This window comes from Ovis aries, chromosome 17 (assembly GCF_016772045.2).
Source record: "Ovis aries strain OAR_USU_Benz2616 breed Rambouillet chromosome 17, ARS-UI_Ramb_v3.0, whole genome shotgun sequence".
Classification (NCBI taxonomy): domain Eukaryota; kingdom Metazoa; phylum Chordata; class Mammalia; order Artiodactyla; family Bovidae; genus Ovis; species Ovis aries.
In genome coordinates this window covers 63,900,422-63,917,899 of record NC_056070.1, presented here as the reverse complement: position 1 = coordinate 63,917,899, position 17,478 = coordinate 63,900,422, and the positions used below count along the sequence as shown (strand labels likewise).

At 44.5% G+C, this 17,478-nt stretch overlaps 1 protein-coding gene across 1 annotated transcript in view; it reads left to right on the top strand.

Annotated features, from left to right (window-relative positions):
- The first annotated feature begins 263 nt into the window (after nucleotides 1-263).
- MYO1H (myosin IH) overlaps nucleotides 264-17,478 on the top strand; it is a 41,883-nt gene continuing 24,668 nt past the window's right edge. Inside the window, exons 1-13 of the mRNA XM_027980285.3 lie at nucleotides 264-419; nucleotides 1,196-1,311; nucleotides 3,204-3,402; nucleotides 5,341-5,421; nucleotides 7,864-8,043; nucleotides 9,118-9,216; nucleotides 10,156-10,269; nucleotides 10,618-10,689; nucleotides 11,724-11,843; nucleotides 13,125-13,192; nucleotides 13,541-13,646; nucleotides 13,948-14,028; nucleotides 15,196-15,287. Coding sequence (XP_027836086.2) covers nucleotides 294-419; nucleotides 1,196-1,311; nucleotides 3,204-3,402; nucleotides 5,341-5,421; nucleotides 7,864-8,043; nucleotides 9,118-9,216; nucleotides 10,156-10,269; nucleotides 10,618-10,689; nucleotides 11,724-11,843; nucleotides 13,125-13,192; nucleotides 13,541-13,646; nucleotides 13,948-14,028; nucleotides 15,196-15,287 — 1,454 coding nt within the window. The 5' untranslated portion in view covers nucleotides 264-293. The remainder of the gene's footprint in view (nucleotides 420-1,195; nucleotides 1,312-3,203; nucleotides 3,403-5,340; nucleotides 5,422-7,863; nucleotides 8,044-9,117; nucleotides 9,217-10,155; nucleotides 10,270-10,617; nucleotides 10,690-11,723; nucleotides 11,844-13,124; nucleotides 13,193-13,540; nucleotides 13,647-13,947; nucleotides 14,029-15,195; nucleotides 15,288-17,478) is intronic.

The window sequence follows — 17,478 nt, the reverse complement described above, 5'->3', positions numbered from 1 at the left end:
ATAATACATGTCAAACGGTTAGTGTCATGCTGAAGCAGTGAATGCTGAGTCCCTGGCAGCAGCTGCTGGTGCTAGTTACTGCTTTTACTATCATTACTTGTATCCCTAACCAGATCGTAAATGCTTAATGAAGAAAGCATAATGTAATCTCTGCTCTCAGCTATCCCCAGGGTCTGGGATCTTGCTATTTCCATACTAGACATACGATAAAAATGACATGATAAGTGAGTTGCTGAGGAAGGTTGTGTTTTCCGTAGAAAGAAGAAGTGAGACGCAAGCGCATCCGTCTGCACATGGAAGGCGCGCTGACCGCCCGGGACAAGGTTGGGGTGCAGGATTTTGTGCTGCTGGACGCATACACCAGTGAATCTGCTTTTCTGGACAACCTCCGCAAGCGTTTCAGCGAGAACCTCATCTATGTAGCGTAACTCATTTCTCAGCTGTTTTTCCTAGAGTGGTGGTTCCCTTCTGGTCCTTGGCCTTTAAAAAAAATTTTTTTAATGTATTTAATTTGTTTAGCTGCACTGGATATTAGTTACGGCCTGTAGGATCTAGTTCCCTGACCAGGGATAAAACCCGGGCCCCCTGCATGGGGAGGGCGGAGTTGTAGCCGCCGGACCACCAGAGAAGTCCCCCGGTCTCTAGTCTTGAGGGCTGTGAACAGTATCACTCTGGGCTGACCATCAGAGGGGGCATGCCCAGGAACCACTGGCAGGCGCACTGTGATCCTCTGTATTAAGACCTTTGCGGCTGCCAGTGCTGGAGACCCAGCTGAAATCAGCCTAAGCCCCGAGAGAGAATCTGTCGACCTATGTAACTTCAGGGTCCAGAGCAGATCTCTAGGGTCTAGGATGATGTCTTGAGGACTCTTTCCCATACCTCTGCTTTCTTTTGCATCGGTTTCCTTCGGCAGCAGCCTCTCTGCATGGTGGCAAGGCGGCTGCCAGCAGAACCAGGCCTTTCTTAACACACTAAGCGGGGCAGTCTTGATCACTCGGTTGTTTGTCTGCCCGTGCCAGCTAGGTTCCATGACAGTGGAGACATCCCCCCCACACACACACACACAACCTGACCTATTTATTGTGTTGTATCCCAGTACTGAAGGGGCACATGGGGATCATAGCACATGCTGGTCTTTTGCCAGAGCCATTTGCACCCTGGAATGCCTCACTAGTGCTTTGGTCTGTTCCTCTAGACATATATTGGGACCCTCCTTGTGTCTGTGAACCCATACCAAGAGCTGGGAATCTATACTCTGAGCCAGATGGAACTTTATCAAGGGGTCAACTTCTTTGAACTGCCACCACATGTGTAAGTAGCCATGGAATCAGAAATAGAAGTATTTTTCCCTTTCTGCCTCTCTTCCCCCCCGCCCTTCATCACCTATGTTCATCATATTACCCACCCACCTACCCATCCATCCACCCATCCATCATCCACCTCATTCATCCATCCATCCATCCATCCACGATCCACCCATCCACTTGTCTACTCATCCATCCATCCACCCACACACTCACCCACATACCCACCCACGTATCCATCATCCATCCACTAATCTATGCATCCAGCCATCTACCCATCCATCCATCATCCACCCCATTCATCCATCCATCTACCAATCCTATTCATCCGCTTGTCTACTCATCCATCCATTCACCCACACACCCATCTGTCATCCACTCCATTCATCCATCTAGCTACGTATCTACCCACCCACCCACCTACCCATCCATCCATCCACCCATCCATCCAACCATTCATATACCCAGCCATCTACATTCTTGATGCATGCTCATTAGGTTCTGTACCTCACTTAAATTACTCCCTTATTCTGAAATAAATTCAACACAATAGAAAACATCCGCAGATCATTATCAAATCTCATTTTAACTGTGATGAAAAGTAGAATCTTTGTATCACAGCTGTAGCTAGTTACCTTCTCTGGGAAGTGGACTGCTATAGTGCCACCTACTGGTGCTTGAATATCATGGCAGCTGAGAAGAATGCCGGTGACTAGGAATTTACCAAGACTGGCGATCCGTTAAGAAAAGCAATATTCTGCCTGATCTGTATCTGACTCTCGGGCTTTGCTGAATTTCCCTCTTCTCCTCTTTGGTTGACTTTTGGGCTATTATTTAGGGTCTTGCTTCCTTTTTCTTGGTGATTCACCCATTCCCCTCCCAAGGCATTTATAAATCTTTCTGCCTCACCACCACCAGCGATTACAGAAATACTCAGCTTTCAAACAGCCACATCCTAAGAGTAAACCCCCGGAAACCTTCATGCTTCAGTTTCTGATCTTGTATATAAAGCCTCTATAATAGTGCCCTAAACTTCTGTTTTTAAAACAGAAATTTTTAATATTTTTTTGTTTCCTATCTCTATATATTTAGTATTTTAGTTTTTGAAGGAAAAAAATGAGCTCTTTTATCTGTTGCATTATTTCATATTTAGACAAGATATTACTTCCACCTACATTTAATAGAACATCTCTTGGGGATGTAATTTAGTACATAGATTATTCTTAGAAGAAATGTTGATTGATTATTTTTAATTTGTAAATTCTGAAAAAATTTTTTATTCCTGCCCCAAGTCTTTAACTACTATTAGAGTTTGGGGACTTCCCTGGTGGCTCAGACAGTAAAGAATCCACCTTCAATGCAGGAGACCCAGATTCCATCCCTGGGTCGGGAAGATCCCCCTGGAGAAGGGAATGGGAACCCACTCCAGTGTTCTTGTCTGGAGAATCCCATGGACAGAGGAGCCTGGCGGGCTACAGTCCACGGGGTTGCACAGAGTCAGCAGGACTGAGTGACTAATACTCATTAGAGGTTTGCTATCTAGTGGGTAATGGTGAAGGTTTGCTAGCTTTCTGAGCTAAGTGCCTGGTGCCACAGTCTGGATGTGGCTTCTGAGAGTCCGGGTAGTTTGCCCTTCTGCTCTGATGGGCATCAGAGCCAAGGGAAATAGTGTTATAGTCACTTCCACTCCTTAAAAAAAAAAAAAATCGTTTGTCTGGTCTTTATTGCAGACATGGGAGCTTTAGTTGCAGCCTGTGAACTGTTAGTTGCGGCATGTGGGATCTAGTTCCCTGGCCAGGGATCAAACCCGGGCCCCCTGCATTGGGAGCTCAGAGTCTTAGCCACTGGACCACTAGGGAAGGCTCTACTCCTTCCGTTTCTGTCTCACTCCTTCTCCAGCTATGCCATAGCTGACAACGCTTACCGCATGATGTGCTCTGAGCTAAATAACCACTTCATCCTTATTTCTGGAGAGAGCGGGGCAGGGAAAACAGAGGCCTCCAAGAAGATCCTCCAGTATTTTGCAGTGACCTGCCCGATGACCGAGTCACTGCAGGTAGCCCGTGACAGACTGCTGTTCTCCAACCCAGTACTGGAGGTAAGTGATCTTTAAGGACCTAGAAAGGGGGGTTCCAGGGAGTCACTAAGTAAGAAGGGCTGCTGCTTGGGTGGGTCGGTCAAAATGGGCAGGTCTGGGGGTTAAGAAGAGAACAGATCACATGGGTAGTATAATCAGTGGAGTTAAGAAGAGAACAGATCACATGGGTAGTATAATCAGTCCCTTACATACGAATGAACTGCATTCTGATAGAGTGTTCTAAAGTCCCATTTGTTTATAAGTCCAACAAAGTTAGCCTAGGTACCCAACTAACACAATCAGCTATACAGTACTGTGCTGTAATAGGCTTATAATGCTTTTCACACAAATAATACATAAATAAACATTTTTAGCCTTATAGTACAGTACCTTGAAAAGGACAGTAGTGCAGCAGCTGGCATCCAGGGGCTGGCATCGAGTGAACAGGCAGGAGGAGTTCCTGACTGGTGAGGGGAGAGGAGGTGGGACATGGTAGACCTAAAGGATCAGCAGCAGCAGGAGGTGGAGGGCAGCCTGCACATGAGACACGCACTAAGTTACGCGACTGGACATGCAAACGCGTGTTTGCATCTTTGAAAGCTCACACCTCGAAGCTTCGTACACAGGGGACTTACTGTACTATTAGTATATAGTTAATTGTGTTAGTTGGGTCCCTAGACTAACTTCGTTGGGCTTACAAACATGCTTTTGGAACAGAACTTGTTCGTGCGTAGGGAACAGGTTCTGTATCGTGGTGAAGGGTGTGACCTTGAAGTCCAGCAGGCATGGAGACTAAGCCCAGGGTGATCACGTACCAGCGAGCTTCTGCATATCATTCATATGCTGGAGCCAGTTCCCCATCTGGAAAGTGGGCCTACTCATAGTACCTGCCTTTTAGGAGGTTTTGAGAATTAAACAAGATGAATGCCAAAGGAAAAAAAAAATGTGATTTGTAGCTCAGTTGGTAAAGAATCTGCCTGCAGTGCAGGAGACCCAGGTTCGATCCCTGGGTTGGGAAGATGCAATGGAGAAGGAAATGGCACCCACTTAGTATTGTCGCCTGGAGAATCCCATGGACAGAGGAGCCTGGCAGGCTATAGTCCATGGGGTCGCAAGAGTCAGACACGACTTAGTGGCTAAACCACCATGCATAAAAAGCACACAGCAGAGTTAGTAAGCACTAAAACAATACGCTATTATTCATTAATATTTTTATTAATTAAAATCATCCTGATTATTGTTTTTACTACTGTAATTCTCTGACTTGTTGGATGATTTTGAATATGTTATTTTCTCCTGTGTTTTTGTTGCTCTTTGTGTAAAAGGCATTTATGGTTGAAGGGATTTTCCCAGTAGACCTTTGGGCTGAACAATGTACATCTATACTATAGGAAGATGTCTGCTGATGGGGGCCAGCAGGGATGCCTTCTGTAACAGCCAGAGCCTAGGGTCCTATCTAGCTCTCCTTGCATGCGTGCCAAGTCACTACAGTTGCTACAGTTGTGTCCGACTCTTTGCAACCCACCAGTCTCCTCTGTCCGTGGGATTCTCCAGGCAAGAATACTGGAGTGGGTTGCCATGCCCTCCTCCAAAGGGTCTTCCAGACTCAGGGACCGAACCTGCATCTCCTGCCACTCCTGCATTGCAGGCAGATTCTTTACCGCTGAGCCACTAGGGAAACCCCAACTTCTCCTTAGGCCGTTTCTAATCTATTCCTAGAATGGATTCTAGAAAGAAGATATTTTCCCCTTCTTTTCTCTGTGTCAAACCCCAATATTTCGCATCAAATGCTCTGTAAATAGTGATTTCTTCTTAGCAGATAAAGTGGCTTCCATTCCTGGCTCCCCCTTCTCTCCTCCAATGAGCTTGTCATTCAGGGTCAGGAATTCTATGAACAGGAGAGCTTCAGTGTCAGCGAAAGACAGATGGGTTCAGCGTCCTCTCCCTTTGTGTTCCAAGGCTTTTGGAAATGCCAAAACACTCCGGAATGACAACTCCAGCAGATTTGGAAAATACATGGACATACAATTCGACTTTAAGGTACATTGATGTTCCTATTACGGCTTCCTGGGGACCCCTTAACTTTGAGAGCAACAGAAAGTCAACTCAAGGCCCCTTAAGAAAGGGAGGGTTTTCTTCTTGGCTCGAATATTTGAAAAATTTAGGGTTAGCAATGGTTTTAGGAAATGCCAATAAAGACCCTGATGACATATCATATTAGTATGTGGGCAAAAATGAAGAAGTCTGGTGATACCAGGTGTTGGCAAAGATGTAGATCATGAGGAATTCCAACACACAGCTGGTGGAAGGGGTGTACGTTGGGCAAACCCATTTGGAAAACAGTGTATCATCTTGGGGTGCTGAAATCACATAATCTAAGGTGGAGCCATTCCACTCCTGGAAATATTCCTACAGATGGCTAAGCATGGCCTCAACAGCACTGCTCATGAAGGTGAAGGGGCTGGAAAGAACCACATATCTGGCTAGGATTGAATACCCATCAACAGGAGAAGGGCCCAATTGTGGGGTGCTCATACGATGAGACATTTTATGGCAGCGAGAGCATGTGAATGCCAGCGGCATGCAACCTAGACAGGTCATGAGAATGTACTAGATGTCAGTGAGATGCCATTTCTTACAAAGCTTGAGAAGATTCCAGAGTACACACTCTATTGCTTAGGCATACATGATTATATGACGTGAGCTGGCAAACTTCCATGGATAGGGTCTTGGGCTTTGTGGACCATACAGCCTCTGTCCCAGCGACTCAGCTCCACTGTTGTAGTATGGAAGGAGCCAGAGAAGAAACATAACGAATTGTACACAGAATTTAAATGGGGGCTCATGCAGTGCTCTTGCCTGGAGAATCCCAGGGACGGGGGAGCCTGGTGGGCTGCCGTCTATGGGGTCACACAGAGTCGGACACGACTGAAGTGGCTTAGCAGCAGCATGCAAGTAGGAGTGGTAGGCAGCGTTCTCAGGGACATGTAATTCCAAGTGACACCTTAGACTAGAGGACAGTAGCTGGCTGAGCGTTTAGGATAGTGATGAAGACAGACAGATTAAGGATTTCCCAGAGGCTGGAACATGAGTTTCTGGTCATGCATGCACAGACTGAGAAAATTTTAATAGCATACATATTTTTAAGCTTTTTTAAGAATCCAGCACATACTAAAAAGGACACAGCTCAGGGCCACAGCTCAATAAATTTTTCCATTTGAATCTACCTATGTAACCACCACTCATCTCAAGATATTAACATTTCCAACGCCTCAAAATTTCTCCTACCCATCTCTGACAAATATCTGCCCCCCGCTTCCCAAAAGTTATCACTGTTTTGGCACTATAATCACAGACTCATTTTGCTGGTTCTTGAGCTTCAGAAAAAATGGAATTATATAGTTGTTCTATTTCATGTTTGGCCTCTCTGAATCAGCGTGTCTTGTAAGATTCAACTGTGTTGCTGTGTGGAGTTGTTCATTTTTTGATTGCTCGACGTTTATCACCGTTTACCTGTTCTCTGTGATGGACATTTGGGCTGTTTCCAGTCTGGGGCTAGCTATTGCAAGCAGTGCTCTGAGCATTCTAGTACCTCTTTTAGGAGATGTAAGCACTTATTTATGCCAGCTGTATACCCAGAAGTTGCCCAGCTGGATTCTTACCAGAGATGTTATAACTGAGTTCCAGTTTCTCCACGCCCTTGCCAACATTTGGTATTGTCAGTCCTTTAAATCTTAGGCATTCTGGTGGCATATAGTGGTTTCTCTGGTGGGCTGCCGTCTACGGGGTCGCACAGAGTCGGACACGACTGAAGTGACTTATCAGCTGCAGCAGCAGTTTTAATGAAGTTTTGCTCATTGGTCCCTTAAAGTCCCTCTTGTATATTAAAGTCTTTTGCTCATTTTTAATTGGGTAATTTTTTCTCATTGATTGGCAAGTGTTCAATATATGTCATGGAATACAAATCTTCATTGAATATATTATTTAAAACAATAATTAAGACAATAATAATTAGTATTGGCATAAGAATATATTGACATTAAGAGGCTGATGGCCCAGAACAGAGGCTGGAAGTAGCCCAGCTCTCCTTACCTATAAGGTCACCAGACTTATGACCAAAGCACCACTGAGATTCAGTATCGATAAAATTGTCTTTCCAATAAATGGTGGTCAACTGGAAATCCATATGGATAAAGAGAACTTTGGCCTCTGTTTCACTTCATATACAAAAATTAAATCATGATGTATCATAGTCCTAAACATGGATGGTAAAACAATTGATTCTAAATGAAAACAGAAAATATCTTCATCACCTTGGCGGGGGGGGGGGGGGGGGTTAGGAATGGAACCCAGAAAAGGTGAATCTTAGAAGATGGATAGATCAAGCTGATTCAGACTCAAAATTTCAGTTCATCAGAAGACACTAGTAAGAGAGTAGCCTTGATTATTGTCTTGGCTGGATTTTTTTGTTCTCTTTTGAAGGGCATTCCTGTAGGCGGGCATATCATCAGTTACCTGATAGAAAAGTCTCGAGTTGTCTATCAGAATCAGGGCGAGCGGAATTTCCATATATTCTACCAGCTGCTAGAGGGTGGAGAAGAGGAGCTCCTTGCTTACCTGGGACTGGAGCGAGACCCCCAGCTGTATAAATACCTCTCACAGGTTAGAAGGACCATAACCTGTCTCTGGTGCCCCTTTGGCGGTGGGGTGGGGCGGGGGCGGTGTTAGTTCTGTGGGATGTTCAGTAACTTTCTCATGACCGCGTTACCGGATCCTGATGCCACAGTGCCTTTGGAAATGGCTCAGGCATTTCACCAGTACTATTTTGATTGATTCCACGATCTTCTGTGACTTTGGCAACCTTGGTGCCCGTGCTTTGCAGTATATTGGCACTGTTTCTAAACCTCTAGGTGTTCTTTAAGGTCTGACTTAAACTAGCCCTGTTCTTGAAGGGGAGGGAGTCCATGGTGCTGGTTGTGTGGGAGGGATATTTGGGAAGTTGCAGATTTAACATTCCAGTTCACTGGTGAATATTTTCATGGTATGACACCTTTGTTTTTGCCGTGCAACAAGGAACTCTTTTAAAATGATGAATCTTCAGGTAATCGGGAAAAATCTGTACTACAAAAGCAAAATAATAGTAAAAAAAAAACCAAACCCTCATGTAGAAGATTTTCCCTTTAAATTGTGACGCTGGTAGTCTGTTACTTATTTAAAAGACAACTTCTGGACTTAGTGGGGAAAGTCTTATCACACCTCCTGTATCATCTGTATTTCTCTAGATACAAACTTTCATTTCCTTCAGGGAAGCTCTCCTTCTATCTAATCCTGCCTTGAAGTTTTTGATGCTGGTTCCTAAGTGTATCAAGATTGTTTTCTTGAGTTTAAACACTGTCATTTATGGTATGTCTTGGTAGATATCTATTGAGATAAATGTCTTCAATTTGTTCAGCAAAAATAGCAAGAAAGCCTACTTTAAAAACCATACACACAAAAAGATATACCACTGATATGTATCTTTGAAAATTTTCGCAGAACAGATTTTTTTAAACAAAATCCCAAATTTGAAAAAGCTGCAGTTGGCAAATCATCAGGTGCTAGACAAGTAGAATAAAACCTATTTTTTCACAGCTCAGAACATTATAGAACTAGCTTTTTAATGCTCGCAGAGAAAAATTTTGACACCTAACTGTCCTCATGAAAATGCTGTTAAGCGGCCCAATGCTGTGTCAACAGGGTCGCTGTGCCAAAGAGTCGTCTGTTAATGACAAGAATGACTGGAAAACTGTTTCCAATGCCTTTTCTGTCATCGATTTTACCAAAGATGACCTTGAGGTATGAGCCCCTCGAGGGTGGAGCTCCCTGTGGTCAGGCTTGGGGTTGAGGAAACCATCCTGGTTTCTTGGTGATGACACAGAGTTGCCAGAGTGAGCAAATGAAGATACAGGATACCTAGGTGCATTGAATTTCAGATAAACACTGGCTAGGTTTTTAGTAGAAGTATGTCCCAACATTGCGTGGGACAAGCTTCATGCTAAAAAAAATTAAGACATTACTTACTAACACAACATTGTAAAGCATCTTTACTCCAATAAATTTTTTTTTTAACTAAAAAGAATTAAACATTAGGCATTGCTTATTTGAAATTCAAATGTTAGCTGGGCATTCTGCATTTTATCCAGCAGCCCCATATTTCCCCAGTGTTGGGTGCCAGCAGGAAGTCATGTTTTTTCTTCCTCTCAAACCCAGTCTCAAATATTTAATCCCCTAGCATGCTAGGAATAGCATTTATTTATGCTTTTATATTGGAACAAGTTGGACCAAATGGTAGGATTTATAAACATTTTGTGTTTACATCTTTTGTCTTTTTGGCGGGGGTGAGGAAGATTGTGAAACTGTTGCCCTTTCAAGGACCAGAATACAATTTAAGAAAAATTTACGTGTGTATGTGTGTATCCGGGGCCATGGCATTTGAACACTGGATGGCTTATTGGCAGGGGACAAAGGGAGATACCAGAGTAGTGGTGTTCCGTGCTGGACATAAGTGAGGGAGCATCCTGCCCTCCACTGAAGTTCCTTCCCTCTTCCCTTAATATCAGAAGTGGCTAAGAGCCCACAGGGCCAATTTCTGGGGAAGGATCTGTGATCTCCAGTCTGGAATTAGGGGTGCAGCGGGGGGCAGGTCTCCCCCAGGTACCACTTCTGATGACGTTTATCAATCAGGCGGCCGCCGTCTTCTCTCCCTGCCCTCCTCACCACTTCCCACGTTCCTAGAATCTCTTTGGAATTATTGCCAGTGTCCTGCACCTGGGGAACATTTGTTTTGAAGAGAACCAGCAAGGCTGTGCCTCTGTACCAGACACTCACGAGATCAAATGGATCGCCAAGGTGATGGTCCACTTTGGGAGAGTGAGGGTGGCGGGCAGGAGAGGCCCCAGACCCTGTCAGAGATGGAGGGGCGGGGGAGGAGAGCAAGACAGCCAGGTGCCCATGTCCCAGGTGGCTACCATCTCGTTCTCCCACTTGACACTGGTTAGGAGGTGGGCAAGGGAGCGAGTAAAAGCCAGTTGGTTGAAAGACCACACGTGGGCTGTGCTTTGCACAGATATGGTCTGTGTTGCACCAGAACACGATTAGCAGGTGGGAAAGATGAACCTGAGCCTGGAGACACCACCGACTTTTTACTAGGGAATCAAGTTGGGTTGCTGAATGGCATTTTGTTTTCCATTTATTCAGCTCCTAGGGGTCGACCTATGGGTCCTTCTGGAAGCGCTCACCCACAGAAAGATTGAAGCCAAAACAGAGGAGGTAAAAATGGTTCTGGGGGGGAATGTGCCCACCTTCCCCGCTGCTGCTGCCAGTAGGGTGGTGGCCCCAGGAGAGGCCAGACTCCTGAATCCTGCCTACCAGGTCCTGTGTGGTCCAGCTTCTGTCTGCATCTCCGGCCTTCACCTCCCCCATCCCTTGACCTCCCACCCTCATGAGCTCTTGGTGCTTCGTGCTTGCCCCGCCTTCCCTCCATGGGGTCTTTGCATATACTCTTCTCTCTGCTGCAACACCCTTCCGTGTGCTTCACCTAGTTAAATCCTTCCCAGACTTCAGTTCCCAGGGATCACTTCCTCAGAGACCCTCCCCTGCTCATCCCTTCCTTGCCCTAAAGCGCCATGTGCATCTCCGTATAGCGCTTGTCACTTTCAGCTTCAGAACTCTGCGATGCTTCTTGGTGTGACTTGTTAGATGTTGTGCTGTGCTCAGCCACTCAGTCGTGTCCGACTCTTTGTGACCCCATGGCCTGTAGCCCGCCGGGCTCCCCTGTCCATGGGATTCTCCGGGCAAGAGTACTGGAGTGGGCTGCCGTGCCCTCCTCCAGGGGATCTTCCCAACCCAGGGGCCGAACCTGCGTCTCTTGTGTCTACAGCACTGGCTGGCAGGTTCTTTACCAGCAGTGTCACCTGGGAAGCCCTGGCTTGTTGAATGCCCTCTGCCAAATATGAGCCCACAGAGGCTGAAACTGTGTGTCTTGGTTGAGGCTGTATCTCAACACAGTGCCTGGCACTCAAGGAACAGCACAGGCAGGAGGTTCTTCCCCCTTCAAGTATCCTTCTCTAGTCATCTTTATTTATTTATTTGGCTGTGCCAGGTCTTCACTGCAGCATGTGGGGTCTAGTTCCCTGACCAGGGATCGAACCTGGGTCCCCTGCATTGGGAGCACAGTCTTAGCCCCTGGACCGTCAGGGAAGACCACCCCTCTCTCCCAGTCATCTTTAAAGCCTGGGTTGAAAACTCTGGGGGCTTTAAAAATTTTTTAACCTCTGTAATGATGTACCTGTTGTTCTTCCCAGGTGATATGCCCATTGACATTAGATCTCTCTGCCTATGCTAGAGATGCAATGGCAAAGGCTGTTTATGGGCGAACATTTACTTGGCTGGTCAACAAAATCAATTCCTCCTTAGTGAACAAGGTTGGTCCACGCATATTGTGTGCCTTGCGCTGTTTAACATGGCCATGGTTTATAACCAACACCTTTAAAGAATTTGTGAGCTCCTGGTGGGCAGAGATACTGTCTTTTCATGTCTACATTCCCAGTCTCTAGCACACAGTAGGCTCACAAAAGTCCACTGACAAATGATCTTGTCAGTGTGTCCCCAAGTCTGGGATGCACAGCATTTGAAGTGTACACAGAACCTTTTCATTTTAACAGTAGTGTATTTTAACGTGTATAAGAAAAAAAAAAAAAAAAAAAAAGACAGGTCCTTTGAACTCACCCTAAGGACATATTTCCTTTTTAAGCAGAATTATTTAAATTAAAAAGGGAAGGGTGGGATGATTCGGGAGAATGGCATTGAAACATGTATAATATCATATATGAAACGAATCACCAGTCCAGGTTCGATGCATGATACAGGATGCTTGGGGCTGGTGCACTGGGATGACCCGGAGGGAAGGTACAGGGAGGGAGGAGGGAGGGGGGTTCAGGATAGGGAACACGTGTATACCCATGGTGGATTCATGTTGATGTATGGCAAAACCAATACAATATTGTAAAGTAATTAGCCTCCAATTAAAATAAATAAATTTATATAAAAAAATAAATAAACGTTTAAAAAATTAAAAAGGGAGCTGATGCAAAGCTGGAAGTTGAGGCCATGATATGAGGGCAACGGGGGTGCATGGATGCGGTGAGACTCATGGAGGAAATGTGCGAAGGATGGATTTGGATACATTGACTCAGTGCATCATACAGAATGCTACATAGTGTCCCCTAAGAACAGTCATATTCTTTTTAAATCTAGCCATCCTTGCCTGACAGCACTTGGCCCTCTGTTGGAAACGATCCAATGATGCTCTCTCTCCTGGGTGAACATATCTTCTTGCTGTCAATAGCTCCCTTCTTTCCTCATTCCCTCCCTCCCTCTCTCCATCTCTCTTTTTCTTTCCCTTCCTCTCCTCTTCCTCTTTCTATCTCGCTCTTTTTTTGGACTGAATGTGGGCTTAGGCGGCTGAGGAGGGCTGAAGCAAGGAAGTGACTCAGAAGGGGAAGGTCAGTCTCTCTGCTCTGATGATGAATATAAAGCAGGGATGGGACCTAGGGAGGCTGCAGGCCGGAGGAGGCAGGCTGGGAAAATTATCTCCACCCTGTTTCTTCTGAAAGCCACAACCCAGATTCAGGGGCAGTTGCCAGATATTGAGTGTTACAAAGTAAATAACCTCAGTGATTAATGGTGTGTGTTACTTTGACTAGGACTTTCCTGGGAAAACTGTGATTGGATTGCTGGATATCTATGGGTTTGAAGTCTTTGACAAGAATGGGTGAGTTTGTTTGATTTCATTGTGATCCATTGGTTCTTCCTTTTCCTTTAAGGTCTGAGTCTGGTTTATGACATTTCTGATGTTATTGAAACTCATTTTCCTGTTCCTAGAAATTCTCCAGGTTTGCATAGCCCCTGCCTCATAAACTTTTCCAGAACCAGAATAACCATTAAAAATGCAAATGTCTTTTACTTTGACTCTTCTTATCAGTTTATTAAATTATTTGTTTAATAAGGACTTCAATTTTCTGTATGGAAAAAGCATCCTTAAAAATAAGTAAATATAATTTTTTTGAAAAACTTGGTCTACTCACGTAGCTTTAGTTACTTAAATCTTTTGCACCTCCAGTTTTGAACAGTTCTGTATAAATTACTGCAATGAGAAACTCCAGCAACTATTAATTGAGAGAACCCTAAAAGCGGAACAGGCAGAATATGAAATGGAAGGTATAGAGGTAAATGTTTCAATGTTTTCTCCTCATTTGATTTCTTAACCAAGCAAAAGACATTTCCGTGAGAAATATCATTTCATTGGAGGTTTTTCCTGATGAATACTGAGAATTATTTTTTCCACTCCTTCTCTGATTGTTTCCTGGGAAATTATTTTGATATTCAGCAAGTATTCTTTTTGAAATGTTAGAGATAAAAAAAATCAGATTTGGAAAAGAAAAGTTGGACAATCAATTTAAAAGAAATATATTTGATGCTCAATTTTAATCCTTCCTGGAGAATTCTTTTTCCTCATTGTCATTTTAGTGGGAACCAATTCAATATTTCAACAACAAGATCATCTGTGATTTGGTAGAAGAGAGACACAAAGGAATCATTTCCATTCTGGTGAGAAAATTAACATTCCATGGTATCCTCAATACTCAGAAGATCTTTTCTCCAGGCTTACAAAGAGTTAAGAGTGAAATCCACTGTATTATTGAAGGATGCAAGTTGAACTCTTTTGCTGAATTTTCACTCCAAGTTTTAGACTGAGCTTTCCCCTCTTATTCAAATTCATCTATGGTTTGCCATAGATGGATTCAGAGAGCATAGAAATGTTGCTTTGTAAGAATTGTCTCACCAAGCTGAACCCAGTTTTCTTGTTGTTTTAATAAAAGCTACAGGGTTGATTCATTCTAAAAAATATTTTATATTGGACTGTAGCGCTAGTTTCAGTTATACAGAAAGTGATTCAGTTACATATATACATGTATCTATTTTTTTTCAAATTCTTTCCCCATTCAGGTTATTACAGAATACTGAGCAGAGTTCCCTGTACTATACAGTAGGTCTTTGTCGGGTATCTGTTTTAAATAATGTAGCGTGTATATGTCAATTTTGATTCATTATTTTTTAAGCTTTATTTCTCAGTCTTGTTACATATTATGGGTCTGCAAGTGGTGGGTGTAGAAGATGTTCTCTGCTGTCTTTCGGCCACAGTACTTGGCATGGAGGATCTTAGTTCCCTGACCAGGGATTGAACCCACTCCCCTGCAGTGGAAGCACAGAGTTCTAGCCGATGAACCACCATGGAATTCTTTCGGTTCTTTTTTTTTTTTTTTAAGATGATCAATTAAATGTTATCACTGTTGAGGACCCAACATAGAAAGTAAAACAGCTTGTGAACTGGGGAAGGTTAGACTTAACTAGTTTTATGGCTTGCTTTTTCTGAAGGCTTTGCTCCTCATTAAAGAAGGTATGTTGTTGGCCAGCTGGTGTCTCAGTTGGTTGTGGAAGCTGCAAAGTGTCCCTGGGAAGTCTTTGGAAATAGACGTCAGATAGGCGGGAGAGCTGACTTTTCATTGGAGTTTCCAGTCCCTCTGGTTCCATGGTTCCCTAATCAGATTTGATAAGATGATTACCTCTTCTTCCCCCTGGAAATGTTGACCCAGACTTGTGCACAAGATGATATGGTTCAATCCACTACATTTTGCCACAGCTGCTGGGAGCATTTAAACTTGGAATTGATGGAGTGTGGTGCTGTGACCGGAAACTTCTGTTTCTGTTTTGAAGGATGAAGAGTGTGTTCGTCCTGGTCCTGCTACAGACTTGAGTTTCCTGGAGAGGTTGGAGGAGAAAGTGGGGAAGCATGCACACTTTGAAACGTAGGTGTCTCACTTGCCAGGCTGTTGCGTGGGGAAGGCTCACGTAGTTGTGCAGTTGACTTCTAGTGTGTGTGTATATGGCTGTGCTCGGTCTTAGTCATGCCATACGGGGTCTTTAGTGGCAGCATGCAAACTCTTTCGTTATGGCCTGTGGGATCTTGTTCCTGGACCAGGGATTGAGCCTGGATCTCCTCCATCAGAAGCGTGGAGTCTGAGCCCCTGGACCACCAGGGAAGTCCCCTGTATAGTTGACCTTTGAACAATACTGGTTTGAACTGTGCTGATCCACTTATACACGGGTTTTTCTTCTCAATAGTAAATGCTATAGTACTTCGTGACCCCATCCCCTGCTGGTTGAATCCATGGATACAGAAGGCCAGCTACGAGCTACACACAATTTGTTGACTGTGTGGAATCCCTAAGCCCCATGTTGTTCAAGGGTCAACTGTACATCATTTTCTTAGGTATGTGGACAGTTCTCCCCAGTAGTATGAAAGTGAAAGTTGCTCAGTCGTGTCTGACTCTTTGTGACCTCATGGACTATACAGTCCATGGAATTCTCCAGGCCAGAACACTGGAGTGGGTATTCTTTCACTTCTCCAGGGGATCTTCCTAACCCAGGGATCAAACCCAGGTCTTCCGCATTGCAGGCAGATTCTTTACCAGCTAAGTCACAAGGGTAGCCCCCTTAGTATAGCTCCCCAATAGTATAGCTACTACTAATTTGGTTTTGGCTGTGCTGTGCAGCATCTTAGTTCCTCAACCAGAGATCAAATCCATGTGCTCTGTATTGGGAGCTCAGAGTCTTGACCACTGGACTAATTCATACATAGAAAGGCCCAGCTACTAATTCATACATAGAAATAGCATGATGATACACCAGCTGCACAACTTTCATTGGTAGGAGTCAAGCTCATGCAAATTCCAAGTAGAACTCTTTTTTTTAAGATTTTGTGTCTTTATTTATCATCATTTCATTTTGGGCATGTCCACATGCATGAAACAGTCAAAAAAAATTCAGGTGTAAAACACAGGCAGTGATGTGTGTAGATGTGAAGTGTGCAACCTGGTGAATCATTACATGTGTGTGTACCCACATCACCTCCCCACAGATGAAGACACAGAGCATTTAGAGTCCCAGGAAGTCAACTAGAAATGGAATGCACTCTGAGACGAGGAGGAGAGAATTTAAGGGCATGTGCTCTGGAGTCACAGAGACCTGGTTTTGAATCCCAGCTCAGACACGTGACTTTAGGCAAGCAGTAAGTACTCCTGAGTCTGAGTTTCCCCTTCTACTGCTGCTGCTGCTAAGTCGCTTCAGTTGTGTCCGACTCTGTGTGACCCCACAGATGGCAGCCCACCAGGCTCCTCCATCCCTGGGATAATTAATATGCCTGCCATAGAGCATTGTAAATGACCATGTAAATCACCTAGTGTAATTCCTGCTCATGGCAAACATTCAATATATGGTAGTGGCTTTATCAAACCTATAGAATATTGAAAGGATAAGTGAGTGGAATTGGAGAAGTATATGAATCAAGATTGGAAAAAGAGGACTTCCCTGGTGGCTCAGTGGGAAGGAATCTGCCTCCCAGTTCAGGAGACACAGGTTTGATCCCTGGTCCGGGAAGATCCCACATGCCTTGCAGCAACAAAGCTCATGCGCCACAACTACTGAGCCTGTGCTTTAGAGCCTGGGAACTGAAATTACTGAAGCCCTGGAGCCCATGCTCCGCAACAAGAGAGTAGTCCCCACTCTCCACAGCTAGAGAAAGGTCTGAGCAGCAACAAAGACCCAGCACAGCCAAGAATAAATAAATAAATTTTTAAGAAAAGATTGGAAAAATTAATTGTAACATCTTTACAGATTGGGATAATATATGGCCAGGAGAACGAACAATCTAAATACAGGCAGTAATGTAGATAAATCACAAAAACACATAATCAAGAGAAATCAGACACACAGGAGCACACACTGTATGGTTCCACTTTCCTAGAGTGCTGCTGCTGCTAAGTCGCTTCAGTTGTGTCCGACTCTGTGCGACCCCAGAGACGGCAGCCCACCAGGCTCCCCCGCCCCTGGGATTCTCAAGGCAAGAGTACTGGAGTGGGTTGCCATTAAACAACCTGTTCTGTTAGATGTCAGACTGTACCTGGAGAGAGCTCAAGGTTGGGGGTTCTCAGGGACCAG